Raw genomic sequence first — 26,918 nt, forward strand, 5'->3', positions numbered from 1 at the left:
TTGTGATTTTTTTTTTTCTTGGTTCAAAATCGGTCCCTAAGCACCATCCTGCTGCTTCCATAATAATCAATAAAACGCTGACAAAATAATGCTGGATCAGTTAATTTTCTGTTTTATTATTTAGAGGTCACAGATTTGCCCTGAATAAATCATTCCAAAAAAACAAACACACAAAAAAAAATAGTTTAGGTCAAAAGAAGTTATATTTCTGCAGTCCTGCTGTTTTGTAGATGGAAGTGAGAACAGGGCCGAAGATGTGCCTCCCAGAACTTCCGTATTTCACACGGACTTGAACCTTGAAAAATATCTACCATGCAAAATATTTCTTTCATAGCCAAAAATAAAAACAGTGACCTTAGACCGGGTGAAAGCACACGGGATCTTATACAGGTCATGTTGATTCTAACTGCTCGCCGCACTAAAGCGAACAGTGCCCTCTCAGAGGTTATATCAACACTGGCTCACATAATACAAATCCTAGCTAATCATTAACTGTGCTCCCCACAAGAAACTCCTACCTGCAGCTGTAGCAACACTGCAGTTTTACTTTTTGGTTCAAAATCTGTCCCTAAAAATAAATAAATAAATAAAAATCCCCACCCAACTCTTGAATATAGAGTTCTGCAAACTGTTAGTGTGGAAATCACTTCTCTTCTCTTCCTCAGCTCCAGCTCTTAAACTAATATTTACTTTTTAAACTTCCTTGCTCTTGCTCTGTGAACGTTATCGTCACGCCATTGTTTCTCAGCCCTCATTTCTTTTCTAGCAGGAATCAATGCGGTCTAGTCAGGGCTCCGACTATTTGATTTTCCCTCTCACATAATGTCCCTGAGCTGTGGTGTCAAGTGCTCTAACAGAGTGGTTCAGTGTGTGTAAAATCGATGCCTTCACTTGAAGTTGGACTTGTGAGCACAAGCAGATCTTATACAGAGGGGTGTGATTGCATAAAAGCCAAGAAAACAGCTCAAACCTGTCTACGACCTACCTGTATCGTCACACCCTCAAGGATTTTATGACATGCCTGATAAACTGCAGCATTACTCATGTAATATGCAAAAAGCAGGAAGTAATAAAAATGTATGTTTTATTTCTGGAAAACCAAAGTTATTATAATGGCATAGCCACTAACCAACCTATTTGTATTATATTCACTTTTCATAATATTGTACATGACTGCCTCCATAAATAAATCAAAAGCTTAGTTACATGATTAAAATGAACAGGTTATTTTCCATATTATAAAGACTAAACGGTGGAGTAATATAAAACATAAGTGTTAATAAAACAAGAATCAGTTTTGGGATTCAGTTATGTTTCTCGTATGGACACGTGAGTTTTCCAAAAATGGATATTTGGACGTAGGAGCTTCCGCGACGTCCTTGAACGCAGCATCGTTTTCCAGGGAGTGGCCCCTGCACCTGTCCGACCTGTTTGGGGGACACATGACTCCGGAGGAATTTCTCCCGCTGCCACCGTCCATTGTCTAGCGGGGTGTATTTTAGTGGGAGACGAGAGCGTGAGAGCCAGAGAGGAGAGGAGGAGACACGGAGAAGAGATGTCGGAACCAGCCGCTAATCCCGCCGCTAATCCCGCCGCCACCTCCTTCCCAGCGCCAACTATTTCTTTACCTTTGGGACTGGATGTGTTGAGGACTTACTCCGGAGCCCTGATCTGTTTAGAAATAGTAAGTGTCGTTTTGTAAAAGCTTCACCTGTAGATGACATCTCGTACGCGTGTATGTGCCTGCACAGTCATTAATTCTTTATTAATAATTGATGAACTCGTTCAAGTGCAGTTAGACTTTTAGATGCAGGACTGTAACACGGTCTTTCCTTTTATTTAGGTGTGATCAGTGTCAACACGCTGATTGTTCCTGAGATTGCCTTAGGGTTGGGTTTATTGCTGCTTGACAGCCAAAGCGAAGGCAAATGTCACTCCAAGCAACGTTGGCTGCACTGGCTGCTACGATCCAGACACCTGTTACGTCTCAACGCTCACTTTAAAAATACCAAACCTTTCATGATCAATACCTCCATCAAAATAATATAAATTAAAACGTTACAACAGTCAATGGAGCAATTAATAGGTGTGTTTGTGCGGTGCTAGCAGCACACTGCCATCATTAACCCTGCAAGGTGACCTCTACGTAGCCTTTACATGCTACCTCTAATCTTGTGGTTATTTTACTATTTATCTGTGGGCCTGTTTGCACTTGGAGGCTTTCATAAATGGACCTGCAGGTTGCACCATATGCAAATTATGGCTTGTTGCTATTATCAAGATGACTCTGTGTTAGGGCTGTTTTCAGATGTAGAAATGCACCTTTACCACTTTACCAGTCTGACCAAGCACAAGTGACATATGAGAACTTACTCGTGGTTACTTGTAGACACCTCATAGCACCTACAGAGGTACTCCAGAGTTTCAAGTTCTATGTTAAGTCTTAAGTCTAAAACGGATATAATAATAGCTTATCTGGTAAATGGTGAAATTGCCTGAATGACTAGCAGTGTATTCGATTAAATCATTTGTACATTAAGCAGTAACATATGTTTTTTTCATGTAAATGAAAGTATATAAGTTTGCAGAGAGAGCAGAGAGATTGTCGGGGGAGCTCATATTCGGATCTGAATAATCCCGGAACCACCTTCTGGCCACTGCAGTAAAGTGAGCATTGCTGTTCCAGTGGTTAGCCATGTCTTGATGGAAGTTTTTTATAGGCTGGTTGAGTTGGCACCTGGATGCTTTCCAGGCAGGAGTAGGCTAATGCGCAATGTTTTAATGTTCAAGTTTCCCTGAGCCATAAGACCTTCATTAACATTCAGCTAACCTGCATCTATTGCCACATACCTACTCAGCTAACATTGGTTACGTACTGTAACCCCAGATTCTATGAACACACGTTGCTGCAAAAAAAAAAGGTATCGCGTGTATTTGCACTGGAGCTGTTTGAGCACTGAGCTGCTGAACTGAGTATCAGGCCTATTTTTAACAATACAGCTACCCCCGTGTTTGTGGTACCTCATATCAAAATGACGGGTTTATATCCTCAGGTCTTTGGTGGTCTAGTATGGATCCTGGTGGCGTCCTCCAATGTGCCCGTTCCTCTGCTGCAGGGCTGGGTGATGTTCGTCTCTGTCACCTCCTTCTTCCTTTCCTTGGCCTACCTCGCTCTCCTCATCACTGGTTTGGCCAGCCGCATCAACACTGACTGGAACTTCTTGGTGAGCAGCAGATATACGAGCCAATTAGTCTGTCAGTGTGTTCCGCTTCTTGTCTTGTCTGTCAACATATTTATCTGTTCATCCTTGACATCATTAAGATAGGAGACCTTCATGTTTTCCTTGCTAGCTGAGCTTCACTTATAAATCATTTTGAGGATATATATTTTGGTCAGTCTCACGGGTCATAGATTAAACAATGATTTGTTGAAACATGATGAAAAAGAAAAAGTATAATGTCAGTTAAAAGGGCAGTCTCAAAGATGACTAACATGAATGCCAGTGTTTGATAATGTCATGGCAACAACTGTTGATTGTTGCTTTAAAGTCAGAGTCTTGGTTCAACGGCCAACATGTCAGTCAGTCTTAGTATTTCAACTCAACCTGCTGTCTACATATCAAACAATGAATGCCCTATGAAAACTGGAAGCCAACTAACCTTTTTCTACCAGTGCACATGACTGTAATACAGTATAGCGGTGTGTAATGGCTTTGTGTTAGGGTTAGGGTTATGACATTGATGCATTCATTTGAACTAAACTCATTATTTTGTCATTAAAGTGCGAGGCGAGTCATTTACTTAATACCTCTCTTGTTGGATCACACGCCCTTTTATGTGAGCTGCCCTCGCCTTAAAATGACTCAGTCACTTTTACAGTTGAAATAAAAGTAGCAAGATTTGAGGAGATACGAGTGAAGATGCTTCCAAGAACAAATTATTGTGCTGAACCAAAAAGGTGAGAAACTGTGCCCTGTTCGTGTGTTATGTCATAGTAGTGGATTCAAGTCTAGTCTCTCAGACAGAGCTAGTCTTTCCTCAGGCTCCAGGCCCTGCTCCCAGGAGTAGCCAGGCGTGTGGGGTTGTTTGTTTTCGGCCGAACAATGAGTGACATGGATGATGAGCTCACACTAAAACGCAACAAAGGCCTGACTGTAGTGCCACCAGGCTCACAGAGTCTGCAACACAAACTCTCATTAACCCTACTCGCAGACATGCCTCTCTCCTTCTCTTTATGTTTCTTAAATCCCTTTCTTTATTTCTGCCTTTTCATTTCATTCTTTATATGGCAGTTGCACCCTGAATCACCTTTTCACTTGTTATTTTATTTGTCATGTTCCTTGTATCTGTGCTATTCTTCATAAGTACACTACCAGTCAAAAGGGTTGGGCACACCCTCTCATTTAATGGTTTGTCTTTATTTTCATGACTGTTATGTATTTGTATGTATTTGTACATTATGTAGTGTGTATGTAACAAAAAAGTGTGAAATAACTCCAAATATGATTCATATTTTAGAGTCCTCAAAGTAGCCACCCTTTGCTTTGTTGACAGCGCTGCAAACCCTTGGACTTCTCTCAGTGGGCTTCATGATGTAGTCACCTGAAATGGTTTTCACTTCACGGGTGTGCCTTGTCAGGGTTCACTTGTGGCTACGACGAAACTGGCTCACATGAGGACCGTCCCAGGAAAGGAAGACCAAGAGTCACCTCTGCTGCTGAGGATAAGTTCATCTGAGTCACCTGCCTCAGAAATCGCAAGTTAACAGCACCTCAGATTAGAGCTCAGATGAATGCCTCACAGAGTTCTAGGAGCAGACACATCTCTACATCAACTGTTCAGAGGAGACTGCGCCAATCAGGCCTTTATGGTCAAATAGCGGCTAGAAAACCACTACTAAGGAAAAGCAACGAGCAGAAGAGATTTGTTTGGGCCAAGATACACAAGGAATGGACATTAGACCAGTGGAAATCTGTGCTTTGGGCCAAATTTGAGTTCTTTGGTTCCACCTACCGTGTCTTTGTGCAATGCCGGAAAGGTGAACGGATGGTGACATGCTATCCCATCCGGTTTGCGTTTAATTGGACCATCATTCATTTTTCAACAGGACAATGACCCCAAACACACCTCCATGCTGTGTAAGGGCTATTTGACCAAGAAAGAGAGCGATGGAGTGCTGCGCCAGACGACCTGGCCTCCACACTCACCTGACCTATACCTAATCGAGATGGTTTGGGATGAGATGGACCGCAGAGTGAAGGCAAAAGGGCCAACAAGTGCTCAGCATCTCTGGGAACTCCTTCAAGACTGTTGGAAAACCAGTTCAGATGACTACCTCATGAAGCTCATTGAGAGAATGCCAAGAGTGTGCAAAGCAGTAATCAAAGCAAAGGGCGGCTATTTTGAGGAAGTTATTACACACTTTTTTTGTTTATTACATAATTCCAAATGTGTTCATTCATAGTTTTGATGGCTTCAGTGAGAATCTACGACGTAAATAATAATGAAAATAAAGAAAAACCATTAAATGAGAGGGTGTGTGCAAACTTTTGACTGGCAGTGTAATTAAAATGGCTGATTGTTTGACAGATTTGTTTTGTGAATGCCAAAGTACAGGTAGATACTGCGGATACCACAGCGAGGACAAAATCTGGCACATTTTAATCCTAATATGTCCTTCCTTCTTTCCTTCAGGACATGTTTTACCATTTCATAGCTTTAATTTTCTACTTTGCTGCCTTCGTGTTGGAGGCAGCGACAACAGCAGCAAATGGAGGAGCTCACATCAAGCAACTAGCAAACAGCACTGATGTCGTCCTGTGTATGACCTACCCTCGAGGCAATATATTCACAGTCCTGACTGACAAGCAATACAGTATTAATGTGGCAGCCACGGTGAGTGAACTTTCCATAAATAGCATATAGTGCATGCAGAATTTCTACAAGTCTACTGAATTTTGGGGGCTTCTGAAAGACTTTTTAAAGTGTTGAATAACAACTCTTGGAGGCATCTTCCGGGGCTAAAAAGGAAGTTATTGTGAAGTGCTAAAAAATGCAATTCCTGACATGGCAACTTGAGGCAGGCTCCAAAATCGGGTCAATCCTCAAAGAGCTCCATGTTGAAATTCCCAAATTTACAGCAGAAATTAACATGTGTACCGTCTGGCACAAAAAATCCCCTAAAATGCTGCCTCAGTTCTGCCTATTTTTTTATTAGACAGCAAGTCAGACACTGCCCAGATGGCGATGTCTGGAGTCACCACATTGAGTTTCAAAACCGTTCTTCTTCAGAATGGGCAGCCAACAGTCAGCTGTTTGCCAGTGTCAGGCTCTTTGTGAGCATCTGTGTAGCCCTAGATTTTACGGCCTGTCCGGCACAGCTGGCACTAGTCGGACCCTGGTCATCTGCTTTTCAGCCCATTCAGTTGTTGGATCAGTGGGAGTTCAAGTCAGTGAGAGATTGATTAGCTGTTCCATAGACTGTATATAAATATGTACAACTCTTTTCCCGGGGATGCGGGTGGCACCATCTTGCGAGTTTGGATCCAGAGTCTGCACAGTATGGTCCGAGAGTGGAGCCACACGGACCTGTGTTATCGATGCCCTGCCCACACTTTTGCCGGACTCATTCACCTTTTTGTTTGATTAATACTGCCGTGCCGTGTCTTGAAAGGTTGGATTATACACTGTACTTTCTTTTTGTGTTTGTTTGTTTTTTTTCCCTACTCTCACGGTCTCTACGGGACAGTTGGCATGGCAACTGGTAGTCATCATGATCTCACATCCGATCTGTATAGCATCAAATAACTAACTAAAGCGAAACCTCTCAGCAAATGGACACTGGAACATGCACCAGCATCATATTAACTACCTAAAATGACAGAAACCTTTCTTGCAAATGTTTACTTCAGTGTTTTTGTTTAGTCAAAGTCCCATCGACTAACAACGAGGAAGTTGAGCTTATATCCTACACTGCAGCCATACACCAGGGGGAGCTCTACTTGTTCTGGCTTTACTTTAGATGAGCCCTCCTGCATTTCATCTTTGTTATACAGTCTATGGGCTGTTCCGCTTAGAGAAGAAAGACAAATGTGACGAAAGGAAACAAAACAACCAGTTCAAAGAGCACACAGAAAGCTTTTTACATCTGTGTTGTCTGTTTTACATCTGTGTCAGATCTGAACATTCAAATGCACAAATAATTTCAGGATCATCTGGAATGCATAAATGTAGACCAACTAATCAGCGTGATTCAGGAGAAGTTTGTAAATCTTCCTAGCGTCCCGGCTTATAGTAGCTCTTCCACTTTCCCAAAACAGTTCCTTCTCCATCACTTTGTGTCTTTTTTTTATTTTTCAGTGCATTCTCTGTAAACCCTAGGAATGGTTGTGTGTGACAATCCCAGTAGATGAGTAGTATTTAAAATGCTGAAACCAGCCTGTCTGACAACAACAGTCAAGCCGCATTCAAAGGGACTTAAACCGCATTTCGTCCTCATTGTAATGCTTGTTTTAAACAAACCTAGAAAAATTTAATAGAAAAAAGGCTGGATGGGTAATGTGGGTAAAATTGCTCTACTTAAGTTTCTTCTTTGTTTCACTCTGTTTCAGATATTTGCATTCGTGGTGACTCTGTGCTACGGCTGCAGTATGGTGATGGGCTTCAAGAGGTGGAGGATTTAGCAGGGAAACAAACTAATTTTATAACTGCCTCATAAATACAGAATACATTGCAACTCCCGCCAAATTGTCCACTGCCCCACAGAGATGCAGTTAAGTGCCCACTTCATACGTTTCTGATGGGAAGCTGATGGGAAACACTGCATCAATGATACGGTGGAAAGTATAGATGGTAAAACATCTGCCTCAGACTAAACATCTGTCAAGATCTCTACACAATAATACTATTTCAGAATTTTTTTTTCTGGGACATTGAATGCAACAATTTTAAGTGGGTTCAGTGAGAAGAGGATTCAAGAATAGCAGTTTAAGTTGTTGTCCAGATAGCACCATATACATTTGTTTCATTTGGTTCACTGTTTCCTTCACCTTTCCTCAAGCCCTGCTGTCAACGAAGCTGCTTACCCCAGCTTACCCGCTGCTCACTGATAACGGAAGTTAGTGGTATGCTATATAGAATTTTGAAATAGGGTCATTTTGCAAGAAAAAAATATGCTTTAGAGTTTTGGTTTTGCTTTCTAATCTACATGAATCACGCAGATGTTGCCCTATTTCCTGAGTCACAGTCTCACTGGAACAAATATTTCCTATTTTTAGTACCATCAAAATGTGCCTACATACTGTATGCTGCTAACACGTTACGCGGAACTGATTTCATGGCGCAGCTCGTTTTGAAGACTATAACAGGCTGCATGGCCGTCTTTCAATTATCTTGGTGCTAAGGAACTGTAAATTCTTTAGATTTAAAATGTTAATGTTGTCATATTTGAACTTTCCCTTCGTGATTCTCTCAGCAAATTTCACTGATTGTCATAACATTGTAACTACCGAAAACTTTAGTGACTTACTCATATATAAAATTTATCTGAGGTCTTGTTTTGGTAAATCAGTCATTCTGGTGAAGTAATCTTTAAAACCTGGTCAACAACAACTAAATGATCTACTGGTGGTTCATTTAAATACTGTATGTATATTTTTGATGTTTATATTTAACTGTATTGATGGAGTATAAAAAATATAAATTCAATAACTATCTTACTTGCTACATAATTTCTTAGTTACATATACTGTACCCTTTGGTTTGCATCAGGCTATTAAAATAGATAATTGCTTTAAAAAAGTTTCAAATTAAGTTTTTGATTTTATTTTGACACCTGCTATTTTTGAATATTTTTAATGCATTTTAGAAATAAATTTTTTGAAAAAACAAAATACTGTACGTGTGTTTGTGGATTGTTGTCATGTTCTTTGTCAGGGTTCACGGTGTGTTCTTTTATGCCACCACTAGCAGGCGCCAAAGGCAAAACATTTTAAATTCTACATGTTGCAGCATCTATGTTATATAATCTCACAGAGAATTCCTCTGGTTCCACAAATAAAAGCCCCAAAAGACCAGGTAAATGATTTCTCTCTGATGATGATGAGACGATCCTATATTTTATGAACATTACACAATACAATATGTTCTTTCCTTGGGCTCCATATGCCAGTAAAGAGCAGTATCACTGAAATGACATTGAAAAGATACACAGATTTACAATATCCAGATACACTTTTGTTATTTTACAATAAAGTGAGCATTTAGCTACGAGACCTCTTGTCCTTTTGCTAATTTATCATGTCGAGCTCCATCAAATGCTCATCCTGATGAATGCTCGTGTTCTCAACAGGCTGTCCTCCTCTTTTGCATCCATATTGTTTTCTAAGGGACACGTTCCCTGCCTGTGTGAAGTGTTCATAAATTGAATTAAGCAGCATCATGTTCTGCATATTACAATGCAATACAATGCCATCAGGCCAGTAAAACTCTCTCTAACGTCATCACATACACATCGGTTTGATATGCACTACTTACAAGGCTGCCAGTATGTCGCAACACTACTATACACCTACTACTTGTGTCAAAGAAAATACAGCACAGCGAGTATGCAAATAATTAGCAAAATCAGCTCTGCGTAATGTAAATGTTTTAATTTGGTTTTAAGAAAAGATAAGGAATGTGATATTTCCCTATGGATGGCATGTATACCCCCAGTCCCCCACAATAAAAATGGATTTGAAATGAAATAATAAGGTTTCATATAAAATGTTCTTCCATTTCAACTCCTTGCAGTGATTTTGTGTTGTCGTTTATATTTCGGCCACTAGGTGTCACCCGTTATCTATAACTGCACAATTTCATTGATTACTCAGTGTTAATTGATAAATAGCAAAACGTTCACGTTAGTTAAAAATGTTTAGGCGCTTTGTAGTTTTTATTATTTTCTTATTGCAACCTCAACGATTTATAAGTGAAATAAAATGCCTTTATGTTATAAAACACGTTTTTTATTTTTATTTTTATTTATTTTTGCTATCGTATAAGTATTTAGCTGTTTTGTCCCGAAAATGTTGTCAAGTGAAAATCATTAAAACCAACTAATGAACGCGCATTACTGCCCCTGCGCACGTTCACTCACCGCTCAGCTCACCTCTGCGGCTCTGGTACCGGAAGTATAGGAGTACTCCTTCACAATAAAATATGCCAACTATTAAAAGAAAATTAGGTTTCACCTTTATCTATGGGCAAGGAATCATCTTCGTGTTTACTTTATGTAGAAATGTTGTACTGTGACATAAGTAATGTGCTGTCTGAAAACCTTGCCCCTTTTCAAAAATCTTACAATAGTAAAACTTTATCTAACTCTCAAACACAAAAATATATTTATCATTCTGAGTTAACAAAATTATGAGAAGGATTTAAATTGGACCGCAACTTTATAACGTTTACTGTTTAATAATTCATTTAAACTGTATTTTATTTTGATGGAACAGAGTAAACCGGAAACACATGTTATTGTTTTCATGCTTGATTCTCGGCTCGTCGTCTCTTCTCCCTCTCAGTGTTGGGAAGGCAGTAGTGAGAGGAACTACTACTGTTGTCGGTGCTTACCTACCTGTCAACATATAGAATAACGTTCCCGGCTGAACATTGTGGATTATTTCTGCGAGTAGCACCGTCTGCAGAAGATTACCTCCCCGGTGCAGTCATGGATATGAGCGCGGCGGCGTGGAGGGGAGAGGGGGATTTAAATTTCTCCTTCGGTCCCAACAGCTTCTTTTGATTCCAAGTAGTTACCGTGCACCAGAGCAGAACCGGGCTGCGTTTCTTTTGAGATTAAAAAAAAAAAAAGAAAAAGTTATTCTTTGTCGATTCCAGAGCAGTAAACATTAGTACAAGCCTGCTCGTTTGTTTTTCCACATAGTTTTGGGAGTTTTCCCTTTTTCTATTTTTTGGTTTGGTTTTCCGGAGCGGAGGAGGTGGCGGACTGAAGACGGCTCACCGAGTCGGGACTGACCACCGGAGTTGGTCCTGAAAATGGAGGCTGTTATCGAGAAGGAATGCAGCGCGCTCGGAGGGCTCTTCCAAACTGTTATCGGAGACATGAAAGTAAGTTCAGTGAAGTTTGAAAACACAACTTGTTTCGACGTCCGAAAACTATCTATCCTAACTGGGTAGTTGACTTCCTAAACATTATACCGCAGGAACATATAAAGTCATTTAGCGAAGTTAACTTTCTCAACATTAGCGTCAGGCTCCTTAACTTAAACTCAACCTTAACCTTCTTATAGTTAATATAAAACAAAATATTTTCCTTATTTAGCCTGCACTTTGTGTTTTGCATTAACCCACGTTTGGTTTATGATATGTATATTATCATAGTTGATGCTCTGTATTATTTTTTCTCCATTTTAATATATATTTTTTTATTAGTTCCAGTTTGAACAGGATGCAGCATCCAAAGGGTATCTAGGGCAACCATCAGTGTCAAAAACTAGGGCAACTTATTTGGATGTTATTTTTGACAGAGCTTGGGCTGATGAGACAATTAGGAGATTCCCCAGCTGTTGTACTTGCCTGGAGGAATGTGGAGAACATAGGCACTGTAGCTGTCAGGGTGGAAAATGACCCACGGGGTCTGAAGGCTCTGACATGTGCAGGTCAAATGGCCAGCCAACGGGTCTACTGGTGTCAGAAGGTTTGTTATGAATACTTCTCAGGCATTCAGCACTTCTCAAACCCCCATGCATCACTCCGGTCCACAGTCTCTCTTGTCTTTTACTGTAGCAGCGGAAACACACAGATGCTCGGTGTCTGTCGTTTCATTAAACACAAAAGTTGACTTTTCTGTCAACAAGAGGAGTAAAAAAAATGATAAGAGAAATGCTCATTAGTCATGGAGCTGTTTGCAGAGAGGAAAGTAAATTTGAGTGATAAGTGACAAGGGTGAGAAACATGCACAGAGAGGGAGATGGAAAAGAAAAAATCTTTGAGTGACAGGAACGGGTACTGTACAAAAAGTTGAGTTGGTTGTTGGGTGTTATGTTTGGCAGCATAACACGACATTCCTCAGGCCCATGACGGTAGTAGCAGATCAGTGACAAACATGTTCTCATCCTATAGTCATCACTACAGCGCCAGCCTCCTCTTTTCGGTGCATTAAACCACTTGTTCTCTGCTGTGGTTTCAATAAAAGCCTCTTGAACTATTTTCAGCCCGGGACCTGAATTCGGAAAGAAAATGTAAGAGTCCCTCTGGGAACCTGGCTCATTATAACATAGTGTTAGTGCTCTTGTTGTGCGGGGATCTTTCTAAAAGAGGCCCATGACCCATTTTGCAACTTAACACATGCAGGAAATAATGTCCACTCCTCAATTAAATGCTGAAAATGAAGGCAGACGTTTAGGAAATGCATAAAGCTCTTTGCTATTACAACACATTCAATTTTCAGAAACCCTATTGGCAAACAAAGTGGAATAACATGTTTTTTTGATTTAGCATACTCTGGTTAAATGTGTGAGAAAACTGTTGTTCTGTTGAGTCCTGCAGGTAAGGTGAGGCATAATTTTTCCCTCATATTGGTTGAACTGTTATGCAACTGTGGGAATATTGAGATCTGTTCCGATGATGAGATTGCGTTAGTCATGTTTGTGTCTCTTTTTTTTTTTTTCCCCCTCCCACAGAGCAGCTACCCTATTTGGGAGGACTTTATCACCAAGGCTGGCAAACTGCAGTCGCAGCTCAGGTGAGAGCATGTTGGTGTGCACGTACAACACATGTGTATACTTCCGTCAGTTTTATTGCTAAAGCAAACAGTGGTGTAACATAAAAAAAAAAGAAAGATTTTGTTGAATAAACAGTGAAGGTACACCTGCTTTTTGTTCATTTTCACTTTGCACCTAAAAACTCTAGGTCAGATGCCAGATATTTGAAAAAAAGAAATAGCAATATTGAAAAAAATACTTCAAAATGCAATGGAAAGGTGTAGTGAATAAGTCACAATTTATATAAGGCACGTATCTTAATCATTAACTGACTCTTCCACCTGACTAGACAGACAAAACATTGGACCTTGACGCATATGAAGTAATCAGATTTGTGTGGACTGATAAGAAAACTTCAACATTAATTACTAATGTTTATTTTTTGAATACACCGCCCTGTTGCACCATCACAATGGTTCTAGACTGGAGTCTACCTATTTTATCTTTATGAGCCCAACTCTTAATATTCACTTGATAGTGGTGGATAGGACCGCTTATTAATTTGAATGGATTATTATGGATTTTCTGCAAACAACACACTAGAGAACCATTCCCAAAAATATAACGAGGACTGTTGCATAACATCCCTAGTACCATATGCAGACACCAACTTGCACTAATAATTGCATTTGAGCCACTGATTTTGTACTTATTCTTGGCCTTGACATTAGTTGTCAGTCTTAATTCCCTTCCCATGGAGTTTAAAATGGACACGTGTCCTTAGACTAACGAACACTGACGTTTACATAAAAGCCTCACTTCTTAACAATGCCGTCCGTAGGTCACAGCATGTCCTTTTTCGCCCATATAGCCTCCCTAAAGCCTGATTTAATTTGTCTTTCTCATGCTGTAAATTTCCACCTCCTGCCAAAAGTATTCCAAATCTTCTGCCAACAATAGATGCCTATCCCAGTCACCTTTCCTAGTTGGTTTTAAGTGGCCACGTGTCGGAGGACAAATAACCTGTGACAGCGAAATAAAAGCTCATTGTCCGGCAAGTACTGCAAATATAGATGTCCCGTGGTCTAAATTATTTTTGGATGAATAAAGCATGGCAGTTTTCTACCCATTTAAGTGTCCACGTGTCCTCAGATGGACATAAACTGGCAGTTGTATAAAGGCTCGATGACTTAACAATAGTTTCCAGGGGCCGCTCTGTGTCCCGTTCTTCCTTTGTCTCAGAATTAAGGCTGATGAATGCCGATATTTTATTCAAGTGTCTCCATCAGTCTGGGGGTTAAATATGTGACCCTGCCATGCTAAAATCGCAGGGGAGTATTTGTGACCTTGGTGCTAATGACAGTAGGTTGACCTTACGTGATCTTTTTATTTAGTAGTAGGTTAGTGACAGCTCAATGGTGAAGATGCTGGTAAAAAAGTACATTGTGCCATTGTCCCACACATTCATTGATTAGCTAGTTATTAGCACCATACCGCTTTCCTGCTCTATCAAGATCAGTCATCCTGTTCTCTATGAAAAGATCTATGAGCATCATTCATAAAAAGAGGACCATGTTTTAGCTTTTTTGGCCTACGCCCTGCAGTGGTGGCGGCATATGGATGCCTATAAGGATGCCCTTGCTTCTGGAGCGCTAATAAATGTGTGCTATCTGGGTTTGCTCTCCGTGACCTACAAATAACACTTTTTCTGTCTGCTTTAAAGCCTGTCTCCAGCCACTACAAATGCCAAAATAGCCTTCTGACGGTAGCACAACCCCCCACCCACAGATCTCTGTAATCTGTTTGGGGACTGGACTACATAGAGACACACACACGCGCACACACACACACACACACAATCCCATACATGCAGTTAAACACAAACACACCCACCTTCCCTCCATAGCCTGGATAAGTGAGTAGCCAGCAGTGGTCGCGGCATATGTCTGTGTGTAATGACGTCCTAAGGCATACTACTCTGTAATTTAGCCCCTCTGCTCCCCTCTCACAAAGCAACTAGGAAATCAACCAATTACAGTGCTGGGGTAGTTCTGTCATTTTTTTCCCCCTTTGGTTCGGAAATGGTGTTCTTTTTATGCTCTTTCTGGTTTTAAGGGGCCATCACACACACACACACACACAAGCCGTACATACACACACACACACATATTCATGCATACTGAACAGAGCTTTGAAGAAAGAGGGCAGGGTGGAATACAGGCTAACTGATTTCTAATCACAGTCCTCTTTCAACTTGTCAGTGTTTGGTCTGTTTGGTGGGCCATAGCTGATGCAGCTGTGTCAGAGCTAGGCTTGCGCGCAGGCCTCCATCATTCTGCTTTAAAGTAAATTTTTGCGTTGAAACCGACCGCCTGAAAACTTCAAAATATAGTTACGGCATATTTGAACTATTACTGGGTGGTTATAAAATTTATTTGGCCACAGGAAGGAGTAGAGAACTATGTGGATGGTGGATGGAAAAGTAGATTGATGCACTGATAAGTGAATGGGTGGATCAACTGATAAACCCAGCACACGCAGTGCTCAGGTCTGTAACCGCAACCTCCTCCTATGATTCAGAGTTACTAGAGTTGAATTCCAGTTTCTGTTGAACTAAGAATAGATAAGGGCAGAAGTACTGAATGTATCATTGTCACAAGGAGTACCGTGCTGTACTATGGCGGTCTCCATAGGGGCTTGAGCCAGGGCTTGTGGAATAGATATGTTAAAGTTTTTTATCTTGACCCAAAAACAGACAATGTGCAGATGTTAAGACTAGTGGATGCAGTCAGGTCATTGTTGGACTAAGTTTAATCTGCCCATTTAACAATCACAAAGTGGTGATTGGAGAGTGTAGTGAATGGATAAACCAGCTCCAAGGTTTGGTATTTTTCTTATAAAAGCCGCTAAAAGCAGACGACCTGATCAAGTTAACTGTACTTAAGTGCTCTGGAAGCAATCATACTAAAAACTTATCACACAAACCTGCTTTGAATTAATGGCTGAACGTGACTTAGCTGCGACTGCGTGTAAAATATGATCCATAGACGAATGTGTACATGTTATAAATTCATGGAGGCGGATATCAGTTAGAGGTTGTTGTGGTACTCACGGTGGGCTTTAAATAGAAAGGAATCTGCGTGTGCCTACTCGTACGTTTCTTTTTTTCCACTTCCAGGAAATACCCTGGGTCTCAAAACAACACAACATTTGTTAACCAGTTTTGCATTACGTTTTTGAGGTATAAAGGGGGAGAAAAAGTTATATCCTTGATGGGATACAATTCTTAACATCTATTTAATTGTGGAAAAATTTTAGACTGTAATCAAGGGTTGTTTATCAATTGATCTGTTTTTATCAGGCTCGTAGGACGCAACGTGGGGTTGTATTTCTAAATACTGTGCATCTCAGTGAAGACAATAAACATTAAGAAAGTGTGTTTTTTAAAACTAGAAACAGTATACCAAGCATCGGACCATAAAAAGGAGTTTGCTCCATCTCACATGTCAAACATAAATGTAAAACTCACCACTGTACTCTGTTCAGCTATTCTATTGCCCAGTGATGGAAGGTACCCGACTGGAGTGTTAAAGGAAATTCCCAGATTGTGTTAAAAAGGTTTTCTGTTGGCCCCTGGAAAATAAGAAGTGTTTACAAATCAACATACTCTGGGTTAGAACAAACAAGCTTTTGTGACTGGAAATACTTTGGAAAAAGTTTCATCAGTCGTGTTTCTTTGTGTAGCAGGCATGACTGATAGGTAGTCTAGTCTCGGCTGGGGAGATCAGATATCGTATATACACACATGTGCACACACTAAGTCTTTCATCTTCATACCTGTGATCTTAATCATGAGCAGTCTGTTGTTTCTGAAGTAGGCCCGTGTTTGCTGGCCCGCCAGCCAAGCGGCATTTTGCCAGCTAGAAATGTAAGTGCGGTGTTAGGCAGCCAGATAGGTTTGCTAGGATCTATCAGGATACCAACAAGATGGCATCTGTAAAGAGAAGAACAGAAAGTACTTTCTATGACAGACTGGATTTTGTACGTTCTTTATGACTATCATAGACGCAGCACTTTATATTGTACTTTGTAAATGTGTTGCTAAATCATACAAGATGACAGAGAAGAAGGTATTAGCTGTGAACTCGCATCACCCAGCAGCCCCCCCCCCCCCTTTTTTTTTCCATCATTTCCATCATCCCACATTGATCCTTTCATTGACCTGTAGGTGTGGCAAACTCGGGGGCTGCTGTGCTGTTTCTGACAGATTCCAGTGGTCTCCGAGTAATTACATAGACATTCCTCACACAGCAGGGCACGATCAAGTTTTAACCTAAACACACATTTAACAGTATCCGTACGTATGCTTAACACATTTGCTTTAATTGTGAAATTATCAGGGTCGATGTTATAATCTGTAGTGTAGAACAGTTTGTGCACATATGAGGTCCTGTTTCCACCGTTGTTAGTGTGCAAAGATTTTCTAATTTTTAGTGTAAAAGTATGTTTTTTTTCTTTCTAAATGTGTTTTTTATCAAGTAACAAACCTCTGATTTCCTTTTTTTCCCTCTTAGGGCGACTGTGGTTGCCGTGGCTGCCTTCCTGGATGCGTTTCAGAAGGTGGCCGACCTGGCTACCAACTCGAGAGGTAGGAACGGTCAAACAGATGCACGAAACTGAGTGTGTAACTAGTGGTCGTCTCCAGCTAACCGACTCTACATCTATTAAATGATTCTTGATGGACCCCAGATGTAGCACAGCACTGACAGGGTTAAAGCAGTTAAATCACTTTTTGACACTGTATGCGTCTGGGTACCCGTTTGTCACGTTGTTTGTCTCCGTAGCTCTACTGTGTAAGTGTAGTCGTTCACCCCACTGTGCTGAGAAGTTCTGCGAGTTGTTTGCTCTATCGTATGGGTAGTAAATCCATCAGTATGCAGTTTGAAGCTCTGCTGCTGCTGGCTTTGTCTTCGACCTTTCCCCCCCTTCCTCTGCTCTCTTGAGCCCACAACCACCTCGAGCCCACCGCTGCTACATCTGGACTCGCTGCTAGTCTGGTTTAATTCTGTATACGGAGCACGAGAGAGTGAGAGATCTCATCCCTCCCTAGCTTTGACACCTCCAGCGCTGCACCATACTATTAATAGTAACTGAGACAGACACACACATTCATCACCTCACTCACGGCAGAGAGGAAGAGGGAGGAGGGAATGGAGCTAAGGGGAGAGATGGGGGCGTACAGTCAAGGAGTCATCGTTCTCTCTCTCTGTACAACTCACACGGGGTATCTGTTTGCCGTGAAGGAGTCGGGTACGGTTAGCTGAAGTGCGTTGCGTCATTTTTCATCTGCTCTTTCATCACTTTCGCTCCCCGGTCTCTCCACACATTGTATTTTAGGGTAGCAGTATCACATAACACTCATCGTTTTCTGCTCTGTTGCTCAGGCTTTACTCTCCGTCTGAGCTCTCCAGCATAGAGGCAAGCATGGATAATGAGTCATAATACTCTGCTGCCTGACACATCTTTATCACAGGTAGATAGCTTGATAGCACCACATGATAGTACTGAGGTATTATGATGAGTCATGATTACCAGGTTAATAAACCATCCATTACGTGTTGTTGCAGTATGACAGCCCTTCAGGTTATAAATAGCCCCTACAGCTGTTTTATGTATGAGTTGAACCTATTATGCTTTTAAGCTTTTTGTTTTGGTTGTTAATGTCTGTACAGGGTATAAATGTTTTCACAACACAATACACAATATAACACCCTTCCGCTTAGTTTATCCTTTGCTTCATTTATCAAATTCCTGAAGGAAAATATCAGTTTTAGCTACTGTGGACACTTAAACTAGATATAATTTACTACAATCACACACATGGGCACACACATGCCTGCTTAACCTAATGGCTGGCTTCCTGCAGATAGGGTTGTTAGATTTTTCCATAGTGATTAAAGACTTTCTGAATTGGCTGTGCTCTAGCGAGCTTTAATGCCTCCTGATAGCTGCTGCATTGACCAACATGTGTTGGAGAGAATAACGCTGATATTGAGAAAAACTGCTGTTTGTTTTTTTGTTTTTTTTTATTTCATTTGCTCTCTTGTTTTGACGTTTATGATTTATGAATGTAGTTCTCTGGCCTCTGAGCACATTATAAAGTATACTGAAAGTTGGTGGGAGGCAGACGAGTGAGTCTGGAAGAAACTTTTTCTCATTTAACTTACTTTTCTTTACTGTACTAGCGATAAGATTTTTTGTGGTGAACAAACTTTCTAGTGACTTAGAAGCAAGAAGAAATGATACAGACTTTGATCTATCTACTGTGTGATCAGCCTCCACAATAGTAATAACTCTTGTGGAAAATAAACTTCTACAAACCTTTATCTCTAGAGTCATATTTACTGAGGAATCATTTGTAACCGAACCCAACAGCTCTGTTGGAAACTACTGTTTCCACAAGATGGTTACGTGTATGAAATGTTCCTCTGGGCGTAACGGGTGTAGTCATGTTTCTGCTCAGTGAGTAGATCAACTTACCGTAGTGTACACCTACAGTGCAGAAGTGTAAATGTATTTCTAAAAACGTCACAGCCATGTTGTATTGCCATAGTGTCTTTAGAGTCATAGATCTGCATGGTTTCACATTTGCATCCGTTAAAATACAGACACACAATTCTAATTTAGCTGATTAAAATTAGCTAGAGGCTCCTGGAGCCACGTACTCTATACATACAGTAGATGGTGGTTCCTGTATTCGTTTTATTTCTACTTCTGTCTTGTCCTTCCTGTTCTAACCTGTTTCCCACACCCATTAACATGGTAATGGCATGGAAATCAAGTGCGTGTATGTTTTCAGGGCCCAAACTTGAAAAGGACACTGTTCCTCTAACAACAACCAACTGCTCAGCCAAAGAACATTGTGGTCATACTTACTCTTGAACCAGTCGATTGGTCACGGGGAACAAATCTGCACATTATCTCTAGATCAATGGACCACAATGCACAGAGCACACTTTACCTGGTAGCATTATTAGTCTGTATAAATGATAAATAATCTAATTATCATAACAAGACCCACATACCCTCAGAGTGTAACAGAGACAAGTTAGCGTAGCGTATTTAGGCGATATGCCATGATGGTTGGGGTTAGGTTCGGGCTTTTATCGATGATGCAGTCACACAAACAACTCTAACATTGTGTCAGTTGCCAAATCGGAGTAAAAGTCTACTAAACGTTATTTATGTTAGTCCTAGCAGTCACCATTAGGTTCTGAAGATGGCAGGTAGTGTGTCTATCCTCCACCGAAAGAAAGGGATTAATTGTGGAAGGCTACTGAGTATAAAAGAAACTCTGGTGTTTATCTGAGCATTGAGACTTTGGTCAGGCAAGAGCATTTAAACTAACAAATCAATCATGAAACTACAGGGCTTGTAACAACAGATTACAGTGCACATATTGCAGGTAATTTAGTCCATTAGTCACAAGAACAGGACTTTCGGCTGCATTTATAATGGGGTTGTTGTGTAGCGCTGCTTTTCAGATACTGACACTGATGATAACTCGTAAAACTTCAAGAGTTGATTTATAGATGCGGCGTACTTTGATATCTGGCAGGTGGCACGTATACAGGTGTTAAGATGAAAGTTACCCTGGGAGTCTTTTATCAGTCTTAATCGCTTGATGAATCATGATCGGAAAGAAGAGAAACAAGAGAGACGGCTTAGACTTTGGACTGGAATATTGTGTTTGCTGTAAAAATATAAATATGTTGAATGTGCATGCCAAACATTTTATGGTATATGTGGTTACAACCTCTTCAAAGATAATCTTTTGGCGTGTTCGCAGCTTTGTTCGTACTTACTATATTGTGGGTGAGATAAATTATTTGCACCTTAGCACATCAATCAGTCAGTGTCATTATCAGTGTTGAACATCTGTTAGAATAGCACTCTCAGGCTTGCTTAGTGTTTGTATGAATTATATGCATACACTGTTTTATGCTTGTTACATTAAAGATCTTGTTGATACTGAAGGGCGTGTCAGCTATTAATTGAGGTGAGCACAATCAAGGAAAGATTAGACGTTGTAAATTGTGCAAAATGCCATCGTTTTAACATGGTCTGTTTTTGTGCAGCAATATAGTTCAAATAGTTATAATTGATTCAAAACACACTGATGTTGTGAAACAGCCTAGCAGTGTTAACACTAGTAAATACTCACGGCATGAGCTAATACTTGTGGCGTGAAAACAACCATCGACCGAGTTTTGGAAATAGCTCTGCAAAACACTGTAGCTTTATATAAATACCAGCTGTTGTTTGCTGTTTTTGTTTTTGCATGTAAGTGATTTATAGTATTTGTAAAGATTCATGAGAACCAGATGAATGAATTGATGAAGATGAACAGAAAAGAAAACTCCCGGTTAAGCCTGGAGCACCGTGCCAGTTTTTTGCATCACTTGGACGAGGCGCACAATGGGAGTACAGTTAGGGAAGAAATGGGGATTAAGATGCAAGAATGAATGCGTGTTACCAGAATAAACACACAATGAGACCCACAGGAGCTTTTTTATTGTCGACAATTGTAAAAGCTTCAGGTTTCCACGGTTGAATGAAACCAAATAACTGGAATGCCAGGAGGACAATGTTTGGAAAAAAGCGAGAACATAGTTAGACATAGTTGAGGATCTCAGACTTCCTTTTTGTACACACGTGAGTACTACAAATAACGTGTCTACAACACAGCTACCCAGTCAAAGCCAGAAAGATTATTTGTCTCCCTCTGTCTCACACTCATTGACATGCACGGTTCGCTAAAGCTACCTATTTCACTGTGCTCTCGTGTGTTTGGATTTTAACTTTCTCCACCCACACAGTGTGGGCTCACTTTGATTTGTTGTCTCACTCTGATAAAGCACATTCAAATTTGTTTTGACTTGTCTCCATTGCTCTTTTACTGCCTTTTATGATTTTACACGGAAAGTCTGTAACGGTTTTTAAGTTATTTTTTAAAAATCTCAGGGTTCATTGTGTAGGTCATTTTGCATATGCTTTTCATTCATGTAGCTATGTTTATTTCAGCAGTATCTGTTTTGACTACTGCATGTATTTTCAGAATGGATGGGACATTTTTTTAGCATGGTGTAAACTGGTTGGCTGGCTTTGTCTGTCAGCAGCAAGTTCCTGAAGATGTAACCTGAGCACACATTTTTTTTTTATACTGGTTACAGTGAACTAGCTCAAACACCAAATACTTTTGCAGTCAAGTTGAGAGACCAACATCTGCACTGTGGAACAAACTAAAACATCTGGTTAGAGCTTAGTGTCGTATGTCACTGTTTCATGTCAGATACATAGATTTTAAAATTGAAAATGAAATACAAAGAAAAAATGGACTTAACATGTTCTGAGTTGTCTTGCCTGCAGCAGTTCTGGTGACAGAAGATAAGGCTCTATGCTGATGGGTGTTTAATTTATGTACGCTTACCCTTATTAAGCTGAATAGCAGTATTGAGCTCAGCTCCCTGCCTCTGGAACACTCACCCACCTGAAAACACAGACTCTGACAATCTTCAATCTGTCAGTCAATCAAAGGGATAATTCTGCCTTTTCTCTCCTTTATTTCATTCAGTTTACTTTTAAATCTGACCAATGACAGGAGAAGTAAACAACATTTGAGGGGTGACCTTTAGTACTTGGCAAGGCATGGGATAAATTAAAGGATTATCTTATCTTATCTTATCTCTTATCTTATAATTAGCAGTAGTAGCACACAGAAAAGACTTTGGATTGCATTGTTTGCAAGCTTCGCGCTGCCTGAGGTGATGCCACTCTTTCTCTGGCGTTGCTGTTTGGCATGCCTTTTAATCCGCAGTTTTTTAATGGTGTTCATGGCACAAACACTTGCTGCACACCTACAGAGCTCCATCTGCTTTGAAGCAACGTGACAATGTTCGCAATAACAACGCTAATGATTCTATTTAATTTTAAACTCGTGTGAAAACATTAATGGTTAAATGTGTTTTGTGGCAAACGCACTCAGACGTAAGACTACATGGAACAATGCCCTTTAGTGTCCAGGAGACTGACAAACAAGCTGTTGCTAAGAGTTGTGTGTGATTTTGTTCAATTAAAAAATGTGATACTCTGGACAACAGGGCTGGGAATCTGTAGTTTTTAAATTAGATTGCAGTTTAAGTGTCTGTGATGTGATTGCTGCAGATGAGCGGAATTATTTTCTTGAGAACTTTGACTATTAACAGAGTAGAGAGACATGTTTTAGCAGGGCCCGTTTGCTGGAGGTTCATTACTCTTGGCAAAACTAAAGTTAAATTTGTAGGATGACTCACATTGATACCCCCCATTGGCAATAACGTGCTTGTATCATTATTACTTCCTCCAAAAGGTGACTTCACTGCAGTATACTAAAGTACCTGGTCATGCAGAAACGGCTTTGCTCAGACATGATGTAACTAAGAAAACACTAGGTAACAAAACAGTTTAGTTACCAGATGGACAGGGTAAACCTGGTACAACCTTATATGTACCCTTACACGAACCTGCTTTCTTTGTGTGTTCTTATGCTTTCCTTTTTTACCTAAAGTTCACCAAGGTGTCCTTAGAAGTGTAGCATTTCTCCATTTATGTTTTAACCACTCAAGCTCCAAAAAGTACAGTCTACAACCAGCTTTTGTTTTTATTTGACGCCAGATCTAATATTTTGTACAATAAATTCTGCTGGCAGAGGCAAAACCGAGCAGTCTGAACCATACTCCTTCCCTCCAAAAACTTGAAACTGTGAAGTGGAAAAACAAGACAAAGCCTTATTGAAATCATGAAGAGAGCGATAACAGGGGCACGAGAACAGAGAAGGCAAAAGAACAGCGCTTCTCTTGTTTCAGAAAGCATCAGTTCATTTCAGTAGATGCTTTCTTTCCCTCCACTTTGTGTCAAGTTATACATGCGTCATAGTTTCCTACTTTGCATAATGGACTTGTGCATGTGTCTGTTGTTTGTGTGCCTGTAGTCTTTTATAGCTTGATTGTCTGTGCATTTCTGTGTTCATCCTGTACATCTGTGCTACCTCTTGGGGGTATTTCATCCACTAAGTGAGTGTGTTAGTGACAGAGTGGGTGAGTAGTGAGATTTCTTTCGAGTCAGACACAGTGAAACAGCTGACAGCTACCAGACTGCAGAGCGACGTTCTCAATGCATGCAACAGTCGAGACACAGAGACCAAAAAATAAAAACAATACAATAATGCTGACCCGTTCCAACAGTTGCATGTTGTTGGACTAAAAGTAAGCCAATAGGACTTAAGTTGCTAGGCTATAAAGACGTTCACTTACAAATCACATAGGTTTACGGAGAGCCAGCTTTTCCAGTTTTGTATAATTGGAGGGCTGGTTTGTGTCTTCCATTGACCCTTGTTTAAACCGTGAAATACAGTCTTGTAAATTGAGGATAAAACATCTTGGAGTTGAAATGTGTCTGAGAGAGCTTGTAGTCTGAATGGTCATGTATGGTGTAGTACATAATTAATACCACTGACCTCTGGAATACACCGATGACCCACAACATTAGAACTACTGACAGGAGAAGTAAATAACATTGACCATTTTGTGACAATACAGTGCAATATAATTTAACTAGATCCCAAACTGATCAAGTATCTGGGATGATCCACAGAGGCCCCTCCCTTCAACCTATAGGACCCAAAGGCCCCCCAACATAGTACATGTAATATAGCGTATGAAACGACTGGTAAATTGGCAGATCTCATCCTCTTTCTTGCTCGTTGCATGAAACAGCATGTACACACAACACAAAATTTCTCACAACAACCAAAGCATAATAGTTAATTTAACGGTATAAAAATAACCATGGCTGTCGCATGTGGGCTGGCAGCTGTTAGGACAATGTCTCAGCATGTACAGCAGCATGTGTGTGTCTGTGTGTGTACACCTATACGGCATATGTGGGACTGTGTGTGTGTGTATGTATTAATCCCAGCGGCGCTGTCAGCAGCTCTCGTGTTTGTTGGTCTGTAAGGACATGTCTGACTCTGTAGAGATGAAATAGACACCTGCCAGAAAGCCAACATGTAGAAGCTTGTTTAATCTGTTTCCAGCTAATTTGATTTTTGAGCTTTTAATTCTTTAAATCCTCCAGTCCAGTATGACCGCCGTGTGATAACTATTCCTTGAAAGAAATTCTCAGATTTGAAGGTTGCTATTTATTGTGCATTGACGTATTCACATCCTGTCATGTTGGACGATTGCTGACTCATTGTGTGTTGTCTTATGTTGCCCAACAATAACTCTGTTCTCCTCGCCATGTCTATACCTCTTACTTGATTTTACCTGGTTTTTCATGAAAGCCAGTGGAAACAAACAGAACGCTGACCATACATAAACACCTGTATGTTGACTGGAAGCAGCCCAGTATGTCCGAGTAAGCTGCTGCCTTTATGAAACTTTAATGCGTGCTGGTCCTTCCTCAGAGGAGAGCTGGAAGATTAAAGAATTAAAAAAAAAAGCTCATGTTGCGCTGTAATATTTGCTGCAGTGCTGAATCTCAAATAGAAATCAAAAGGTACATGTAGATTAGTGCCTCCTGACAATATTGTATTCAATACTGATATTAGGGATGTTTAACAAAAATAAGTCCAGTACTAATTTCACCATTTTAGTGGTTGAGGTGGACTTCTCTCATGGAGTTCATCAAGTTCTCCTCTTGCTCCATATATGCCGACTTGTTTTACTTGTTCCAAAGTGTCTGTGCTACATCTTTCTGCCCTCTATACACTGCCTAGCCTCAACTCATTGTATAACCTCTCCCATGTACAGCATTGATGCCCCTCCTTATGGAATAGCTTAGGTCCGCTGAGGCCCATGTGTGCCTACAATGAGTTCAATACCCAAAAATAACTTCCATTCTAGAGGTGTGTAGCTTCTTCTTTTTACAACTACATGACTGTGAAACCGAAAAAAGACAACGGGCACACCCGAAAACAGCAGTTATTGTAGAAATTGTTGCTCCTCCTGGGATGCTGTGTTTAGCAGCTATCCAAGGCGAATGGGGCTGTAAACCCCAGATGTCCGCAAAGATTTACCCTCTACTGTTTCCAGTCATCTGGTAATGCACTTGGTGCCTCTACTAATTCAGGGCAAATGGTGTCACATCTGTTATCCGTTATGTATGCCTGTCACTAGTATAGGCATAGATTACATATTTTCATATCCTCACGCTTTTTACTTTTTAGTAAGACATCAATTTACATGCATGTGATGCAGACAGTTTACAGCTTGGTGACATTAAAGTTGGGTGTTTTAAAGTCAAAATGAAGGATAGAGGTAAGGTTAGTCATTATTGTATACAGATCTCTTTAGTTTTTGAATGTGAATGAGTCTGGAAATGCCAAACACTGCTCATTAATGTGGCGATAAGCCACCCAGAGCACAAACTTGTCCAAGTGAGAGTAAAATAATCAAGTGCTTTGTATATATGTGCGCATTCAGGCAAGCACATGCTACACATCTTTACCCTCGAGTGTGTATATGTGGGTTTGTGCATATTCATGTCCTGGTTGTTTCTCAATGAGGCTTCTGTTCCGGCTCTCATCGCTTTTTGCTGAGTGACAATAGGGCGTACAATTACTGTGAACTAGCATGTCAACCCATCTTAATTAAAGTAAAAGGTGATCTAGTTGACTCGGTTAACTCTAGATAGAATACTTTCATTTGACAGGCTCCAAGACAAAGGAGCATTTTGTCTGAAGTGATCAAGAACATATTTGGTTTCTAAACCCAGCTTGGAATGCACTGAACCCAAGACTTTTATGGAACGTACATGAATATCAGCCTAACTGCATTTTCTTCATTTCTCTAAGCGCTGTCATTCTGATTTGCCATGGACAGACCTCCATACAGCTCTATTGAAAAAAACAGGCCCTTTCCTCTTAGGCCCTTTCCTCTTTGCCCCTTTCAGTTCATGCCTTGCTCTCTGTTACAGAGCAGCCTAAGATCCTGAAGTAACCCACTGTCTCAATGCCCTCTCTCTGAGAAGGCTCTGTCCTCTTTTCTGGTTTCAGTACACCACTAGCTGTGGCTGTGTAGCCTACACTTCCTGTCTTCTATCCAGCCCAGACCTACATCCCATCCACTGAACAAGCTCTATGCCTCTCAAACCATTCTCTGTTCTCCTCTGGCC

General features: G+C 40.6%; 2 protein-coding genes across 8 annotated transcripts in view; both read left to right on the top strand.

The window, feature by feature from the left end:
• The first annotated feature begins 1,312 nt into the window (after positions 1 to 1,312).
• mal2 (mal, T cell differentiation protein 2) lies at positions 1,313 to 8,961 on the top strand. Its single transcript, XM_084556631.1, has 4 exons — positions 1,313 to 1,684; positions 3,054 to 3,224; positions 5,695 to 5,895; positions 7,611 to 8,961. The coding sequence occupies exons 1-4, from the start codon at positions 1,556 to 1,558 to the stop codon at positions 7,680 to 7,682; spliced, it is 573 nt and encodes a 190-aa protein (XP_084412757.1). The 5' UTR covers positions 1,313 to 1,555; the 3' UTR covers positions 7,683 to 8,961.
• Positions 8,962 to 10,456: 1,495 nt separating this feature from the next.
• LOC311496941 (protein MTSS 1-like) overlaps positions 10,457 to 26,918 on the top strand; it is a 45,705-nt gene continuing 29,243 nt past the window's right edge. For 4 of the 7 annotated variants that reach the window (XM_084556994.1, XM_084556996.1, XM_084557000.1 and 1 more), the window contains exons 1-2: positions 12,133 to 12,745; positions 17,279 to 17,352. In XM_084556994.1, coding sequence (XP_084413120.1) covers positions 12,513 to 12,745; positions 17,279 to 17,352 — 307 coding nt within the window. In that variant the 5' untranslated portion in view covers positions 12,133 to 12,512. Of the gene's footprint in view, positions 11,110 to 12,132; positions 12,746 to 17,278; positions 17,353 to 26,918 lie in introns of those variants that run through there. The other 3 variants (XM_084556997.1, XM_084556998.1, XM_084556999.1) reach the window with 1 other exon arrangement.

Source organism: Chelon labrosus (genome assembly GCF_963514085.1).
Source record: "Chelon labrosus genome assembly, chromosome: 12".
Lineage (NCBI taxonomy): Eukaryota > Metazoa > Chordata > Actinopteri > Mugiliformes > Mugilidae > Chelon > Chelon labrosus.